The sequence below is a fragment of the Rhamphochromis longiceps genome, linkage group LG22 (assembly GCF_057381845.1).
Source record: "Rhamphochromis longiceps isolate RC_006_pf linkage group LG22, R_longiceps_female_GT1.1, whole genome shotgun sequence".
Lineage (NCBI taxonomy): Eukaryota > Metazoa > Chordata > Actinopteri > Cichliformes > Cichlidae > Rhamphochromis > Rhamphochromis longiceps.
This window is the reverse complement of record NC_140577.1, coordinates 22,790,577-22,798,199: the sequence shown is the minus strand read 5'-3', so window position 1 is coordinate 22,798,199 and position 7,623 is coordinate 22,790,577. Positions and strand designations below refer to the sequence as shown.

Sequence of the window (7,623 nt, the reverse complement as noted above, 5' to 3'; positions counted from 1 at the left end):
ATATATATATATATTCTGGCTCAAATGCTGCAGATTAATGTCACTGACATGGGCACGGATATAGTATAGACTTTAATAATCCAACAGTGGGGAAATTCAATTATTACAGCCGTACAAGGGACAGGAAGCGTTATGTTAAACTTTACTTACTTTGAATCCTTTTGTTGCACAATATGCTTTCGTGTTGAATATAGAACACAAGTACAGGTTTCACTCTGTCACGGTCTGGCTGGCAGACCGTGGGGATGTGGGGAAGGAGGACCCAGGCGCGGTGCTCTATGTATAAACAGTGTGTTTATTTACAGAGTGGAACAAAAACAACAATAAATCCCCGTGTTCTCCCAGACTCCCGTGTCGTGTCTCTGCGTGAATAGTTCGTGTCTCTGTGCTCTCCGCTCCCGTGTCAGCACCCCCCGGTGCTCGCTGCTCTTCGTGCCTTCCACGCTCCTCCTGCGGGAAACAATAGACGCAGCCGTCAGGACACAAATAACCGCGGGCATACACTTACACACATTAACTCAATTCAATGGGACGACTAACGTGGAGTCTCAAGGAAATGATCCCGCGTCGGTGGGAGCTCCAACTCTCTCCTAAGTAGCTCCCCCGACGAGGCCTGATCAGCAGCAGGTGTGTGACTTCGGGTGTGGCCAGTCCTTCCGCAGGGCCACACCCCTCAGGCCTGCAGGTGGCTGAGCTCCATCCTCCAAGCATACCCGCAGACACACACACACACACACACACACACTCACATCTACAAGCATGGAGAAGAGCAGCAGCAACACCAAAATACATATAATAATAATAATATAATTCATAACTGCTCAGGGATCCTGGGTTGCTCAGACCCAGGACCCTGACAGTACCCCCCCTCTAAGGGTCGGCTCCCGACGACCCCAAAACCAAAACAAAAAACAGCACAACCAACCCAGGGCGGGCGGCTGGGGGAACCAGGACGGAGGGCCAGAACCAAAACAAGCAAAAACAACAAAACAACAAACCGACTCAGTCCACAGTCTCAGAGTCAGACCGCGCATCCCGCAGCGGTGCAAAAAGAAAACGAAAAGACGCCACAAACAGTCACAGGCGGCCCATCAACACAACAAGAGAGTTCAGGGGGCCTACCTCGAGCCCAACGGCGGCGACGTAGCAGCTCCGGCGGACGGCCCCGGGTCCGGCGGCAGCAGCAAAACAGTTCAGGGGGCCTGCCACGGGTCCGGTGGCGGCGGCGCTGCTCCTCGGGCGGCCTGCCACGGGTCCGGTGGCGGTGGAACGGTTCCGGTGGCCTGCCACGGGTCCGGTGGCGGCGGCGCTGCCCCTCCGGCGGCCTGCCACGGGTCCGATGGCAACGTCGCTGCTCCGGTGAGCAACAGCGAGGCGTGGCAACAGGTCCATGACGCGCCGATCGCTGACGTGGACGCACCGGACGTGGACGGCGAGGAGGCCGCGCTAGACGTGGAGGTCCCTCCGGTCCGCTGACCTCCGGCCGAGCGGGACCCTCCTCGGCCGGCAGCGAGAGCTCCTCCTCGGCTCGCAGTGAGAGCTCCTCCTCCGGCTCGCTGAGCTCCTCAGCTGGCAGAGCGGGCTCCTCCGGCTCGCCGAGCTCCTGCTCGGGCATGCTGAGCTCCACAGCTGGCGATGCGGGCTCCTCCGGCTCACTGAGCTCCTGCTCGGGCATGCTGAGCTCCTCAGCTGGCAGAGCAGGCTCCTCCGGCTCACTGAGCTCCTGCTCGGGCATGCTGAGCTCCTCCGGCTCGCTGAGCTCCTCAGCTGGCGGTGCGGGCTCCTCCGGCTCGCTGAGCTCCTGCTCGGGCATGCTGAGCTCCTCCGGCTCGCTGAGCTCCTCAGCTGGCGGTGCGGGCTCCTCCGGCTCGCTGAGCTCCTGCTCGGGCATGCTGAGCTCCTCCGGCTCGCTGAGCTCCTCAGCTGGCGGTGCGGGCTCCTCCGGCTCGCTGAGCTCCTGCTCGGGCATGCTGAGCTCCTCCGGCTCGCTGAGCGCCTCAGCTGACGGTGCGGGCTCCTCCGGCTCGCTGAGCTCCTGCTCGGGCATGCTGAGCTCCTCCGGCTCGCTGAGCGCCTCAGCTGACGGTGCGGGCTCCTCCGGCTCGCTGAGCTCCTGCTCGGGCATGCTGAGCTCCTGCTGCAGCTGGACGAAGTCTGAGGTTTCCCGAGCTTGCACTACCCCCGGGCTTTACGCAGGGTGCAAAGGCAGGCGGAAACTCCCCTGAGCTGGCCGAGGTAGGGGTTTCCCTCCAGGAGTGCCTCGATGGCGTTTAACCCCACCACTCTTGCCCTTGTGTTGGTGGTGTGAGTTACCCAGTCCATCAAGCGTTGGACGCGGGTGAGGTCGCTCTCTCCGGACAAGGCCGCTGGAGTGGGCAGTGGAATGGAGGCTGCTGCTGGTGGAGAAGATGGCTGAGCGTGTGATGTGGATGGTGAACAGGATGAAACGGTAAGCGGTGAGGTAGATGTCGCGGGGGATGATTCAGCAGGTGACGGCTGGATCACTAGCCGGGCGATAGGCTGAGGTACAGCGACCAGCTGGGCCGCGGGCTGCGCTTTGGCTACCGGCTGGGCAGCTGACCGTATAAACATAGCTCCAGACTCACCACAGCCGGCTGTTGAGATGTCTGTGGATTTAGCTGCGGTGAGGAACGCTGGCGGCGCGAACGTCGTTTCCGTGTCGGCGTCGGGGCCGGCGTCTCAGGCAGTGAATCCACCAGCTGTCCGAGCTGGTGGGCAGCCTGAGGAGGAGAGTGGAGGTGGAGGGTGGAAAGTAGGAAGTCCAGGACCACCGCATTAAGGGAGTCCACCAGCCAGGGGAATTTAAAAAGCATCTCCTGCAGCCGCCTCTCCACGGCGTGACGCGAACCTTCCGCAGGCTTCTCCCACCATAAGTCACACATGCGGTACACTTTGTCCATAATTTCCCTTCTGAGCCTCTCCTCGGAGACCGCTGGGTCCATAAGTGGCGGGATCATTCTGTCACGGTCTGGCTGGCAGACCGTGGGGATGTGGGGAAGGAGGACCCAGGCGCGGTGCTCTATGTATAAACAGTGTGTTTATTTACAGAGTGGAACAAAAACAACAATAAATCCCCGTGTTCTCCCAGACTCCCGTGTCGTGTCTCTGCGTGAATAGTTCGTGTCTCTGTGCTCTCCGCTCCCGTGTCAGCACCCCCCGGTGCTCGCTGCTCTTCGTGCCTTCCACGCTCCTCCTGCGGGAAACAATAGACGCAGCCGTCAGGACACAAATAACCGCGGGCATACACTTACACACATTAACTCAATTCAATGGGACGACTAACGTGGAGTCTCAAGGAAATGATCCCGCGTCGGTGGGAGCTCCAACTCTCTCCTAAGTAGCTCCCCCGACGAGGCCTGATCAGCAGCAGGTGTGTGACTTCGGGTGTGGCCAGTCCTTCCGCAGGGCCACACCCCTCAGGCCTGCAGGTGGCTGAGCTCCATCCTCCAAGCATACCCGCAGACACACACACACACACACACACACACACACTCACATCTACAAGCATGGAGAAGAGCAGCAGCAACACCAAAATACATATAATAATAATAATATAATTCATAACTGCTCAGGGATCCTGGGTTGCTCAGACCCAGGACCCTGACACACTCCCACATTTAATATTTTTTCAGCTCTTTTTCTTTATATGCTGCATTTTTTCCTGTTGTTTTTTAAAATTTACTTACTTTGCTTCTTATTGTTCTATTAGTTATTTTATATTGCTCTGTGTGTAATTTGCTGTTCTTACTAGGGATGGGTATCGTTTAGGTTTTATCCGATACCAGTACCAAACCGGTACTTTTGAAATGGTGCCGGTGCTTAAACGGTGCTCGAACCGGTGCTTAAAGAATGGAGAACACAAACTTTGTCCAAAAACCTCTCATGTTCAGCTGTTTTTTTGTAAAAAGATAACAATGTTAGCCTTTTCTGCAGCTATGGGGCATATATGGCATCACTCTTGGCTGGAAGCAGTGCTTAAACAATGGAAAAAACAAACTTTGTCCAAAAACCTCTCATGTTTAACTGTTTTCCACTTTTTCTTTGGTCATTTTAGCCTTTTTGGCCAGGGTGAAGGGAGTATCTGCCATCAAACAAGAAGACAGCTGCATGTAACTACGATGTTGTTAGCTAGTTCACCTTACATGCATTAATTTAATAACATGGTTAGCCTACTCAACGTAAATTACACACGAACAACAATAACCTACTCACGCAGAGAAGAACGGCTGCTGCTGCCATCATCACCCGTCATCATTTCTGCTACACTGGCAGGGCTAGGGGCCAGGACTCTCCTCTTCGGGTTTTTGGGGGATGTTGCTAACTCCGGGTCAGATAACAGGCAACCCACGCGCAGTAGATGTGCACAGTGTTAGGTCTCGCAGCAAGCTATCAAATACGGCACATTTCTCGGCTTTTAACAAAATGCTATACGTCGCCAGGTGTTTCATCAGATTCGAGGTGTTACCTTCTTTGCACAGTATTATGGAATCACCTTAAGGTACTTGTTGCAGGCTGCTGAGTTTGCATCTTTTGCTGTGAAGTACAGCCAGACTTTTGACCACTTCACTTTGGGCATTTTTAATCTGTAGCTCTGCTCTAAAAGAGCTGGGCCCGCCTACTAAAGGTAAAATGATTGGCTGGAATCCAAAGTGTATGACATCTTAGGACAATAAAACACCGAAATGTGCACTGCTTTTCAGTCTGGTTACTACCGTTTATGTCAGAACCGATACCGGTACCCATCCCTAGTTCTTACAATATTAGCTATTTGGTTAGTCAAGAAAAATAACATGTTTTGGGTTAAAATAGACCTTTTCATGATGTTAATGAAACGTGCATTTGACATTTTTTCCTTTTTTGTGAGCTTGTGTTTGTACCAATATATGCAATCTGACAGCCTGTTTACTGGCATTTTTACACTTTTTTGCAAAAGGTACCTCAAAATTTTAACCAAGCCTCCTGTTTTAAATTTCACCAGAGCTTAGCTGGGGTTTATGTAATATCTTTGGTCTCTGCTGGTTTTGGGGCTTGTATAGGGTAGACTTTAAGTTTCTGAAGCCTAGAATTAGATGAGGGAATATTGATATTAAAAGTACCAGCCAGTGTCAAGAATGTAGAGCAAAATTGAAGCTTACTTTCTGCCACAATCAGGCCGATCCCTTAGAGAGGCCACAAATCTCATTCCCTCTTTCCCACCTCTGTGGCAAGATACCAATTCTGACATCAAGCAGTGTTCTCACAGGCTCAACAACAGCAGTGGAGGGATAATAGTGGAAAAAAACAACATAACACTAGAGAAGAAAGGAAGCTGTTGGGCTACTAAAAAATGAACATTTCACACTGGTCATTTTCATTGTAAAAATGAAATAAAACAATAATAAAACATTAGTATTATTTTTATTATGCCTTTTTATTTTTTAAACATATAAAAGATTGAAACTGTTGATTTTTGTATACCACCAGACAGGTATAATGTCAGAGCAGTGACAAAATAAGTTACTGAAATGTTCTGTTTAATCAACCATTGTAGAAAACAGTCGTATAGGACTATTATGCCCTCCTTTATAAGGGTAAATGTGGGGGATGCTCTGTAGGTTGAGAGTGATGAGGCTAAACATGTAATATTTATATGCTGATGAACAAGCAAAAGTGGGCAATCAACTGTATGTGGAAGGAAAAGCAACAATCAGTGCTGATGAAAAATGATGGCTTCATTTGATTGGAGAGGTCACACAGAATCAGAGAAAGGGAGGCTGAACGCATAGCGTCCTCTCATCTCTGATGCAGCTGGTCATACTGGCTATTAGAGTATGATAGAGGTGGAAGAACACAAAAAATCCATGGTTCAGTAGTACTTTAGTTTAAGCATGTTTTATTGTAGCAGAGAAAACAATAGAAAATACTTATATTATAATCTTTTTCCACTTAATTTCACAAGTGGGGTTCCTGGTGTTTGTGTTCAGTATGAAGTCCTGACACTGGCTAGTCATATACTGAATGATTGTCAGCCAGGAGGTCTCAAGTTCCCCCTGTGAAGTAAGCCAGATTAAAGTGTATTATGTGGTTTTCTACACTGTACAGGATTAATGTAAACTGCATAGTGTCAGTACATCTTAAAGAGTAACCATCTTAGCATACTGTGGTGCTTGCCAAAATGTTCTGGGAGGAACTCGAGCTCTCGAGTCATCATAATTACACTTCTGACAGTAATCGTTTGGGGAAAAAAGTCATTAAACCTGAAAAGTCCAAAGTACAAATACGTGTGCCGTTACACGCCTAAACTAAAACAGCGTCAGCGCTTTTGTTTTCCCTATTGTGACAATCTGACAGTTTTGCCACATATAAATAGCAGAAGTACAACCTCCACATGCTCCACACGTTCCCTCAGCTGCACCTTTCTTGCCTGTGCTTGAATGAGTACAGGGTAAACTGATTTTCATTAGTGATTTGTTTTTGCTATTAATGTATGGCTGCAAGAATAGTTACAGAATCATTTTGTTCTTAATTGGTGCTGATTGTTTATTAATTATTGTGGAAAGCACTAGATTGAGAGTATTTGTGTTCGGTTACGTGGTCGGTATGTTAATCTTAAGTAGGTGTAATGTTTTACAAGTAAGAGAAAATGTCGCTGCTTCTAGAATTTCTCTGTGACAGATGATTTTTAAAAAGTTTGAACTTGCACGTTTGCTTTGTTTCTTTGGTAAACTTACATATACGTTCTTTTCTCGTATTATTTTAAACCGAAATGCAGATTCAAAAGGAGTCATTCTTTAGCATTAGCTGGCCCTGTGATTAAAAAACAATGTGCACTATGGATGTGTTACTTTTCATGAATGGCCATGCAGTTTGGTGCTTTGTGCAGCTAAGCCACTGTCCATCAGAATGTATCTGCTTTCTCCTGTTGACCGGATAATTATACATTAATGATATTTGAGTGCTAGAATTTATATAGTGGCTTTCTTATATTACAAAGCAGCATCAAGATATTTTTATCCTGAGGGTGGTTCATGGTCCAATAAGATGTAGAGCTGTTTTAAAGGGATTAAGTTCCCAATACACTAGGAAACATACATTCCTCCTCAATTCCCTTATTATTTATCTGTGATATTAAAGCATAAAATCACATTAGAAGAGAGAATCATTAATATCTTTAACTTTTTTTTTTTTTTGCAGTGCCTTTTACTAGATTTACTTTTATCTAAAGGGCAATTTAATCGGAGGAGGGAAGCTACTTTTATCCCCCCACCACCACCACCTCTTCTCATCTCTCCTTTCCTCTCGCTGCTTTGTCATTACACGGTGATGCTTTGTTCTACTAGTACTTTGCACACAGAGAATAAAACTTCTGGGAAGTGAGTTTCTGAGTCAGCCGCCTGACAGACTCCTCCTGATGTGACATTAAATTAATAAAACAAATGTGGTTTGCCGAGATAGAGCACTTTAAAGGAGGTAAGAGGACGGAAGCAAAATCCTCTTCCTGCACCTCAGTTGCTTTGCCAGTCCCACCCTCTCTCTCCCCTCTTTTTTGGGCTCTCTCTTTTGAGTATGTGCAGTTTAATGTGTGTGTGTGTGTGTGTGTGTGAGAGAGCTTATGTGTGGATG

At 48.6% G+C, this 7,623-nt stretch overlaps 1 protein-coding gene across 1 annotated transcript; it reads right to left on the bottom strand.

The window, feature by feature from the left end:
* Nucleotides 1-267: 267 nt before the first annotated feature.
* On the bottom strand, nt 268-2,166 carry LOC146644090 (uncharacterized). The gene is made up of 2 exons (XM_085396271.1): nt 541-2,166; nt 268-450 (listed from the first exon to the last, which is right to left on the bottom strand). Exon 1 carries the CDS (start codon nt 2,123-2,125, stop codon nt 1,022-1,024), a length of 1,104 nt encoding a protein of 367 aa, XP_085252397.1. The 5' UTR covers nt 2,126-2,166; the 3' UTR covers nt 268-450; nt 541-1,021.
* Between the last annotated feature and the right edge of the window lie 5,457 nt (nt 2,167-7,623).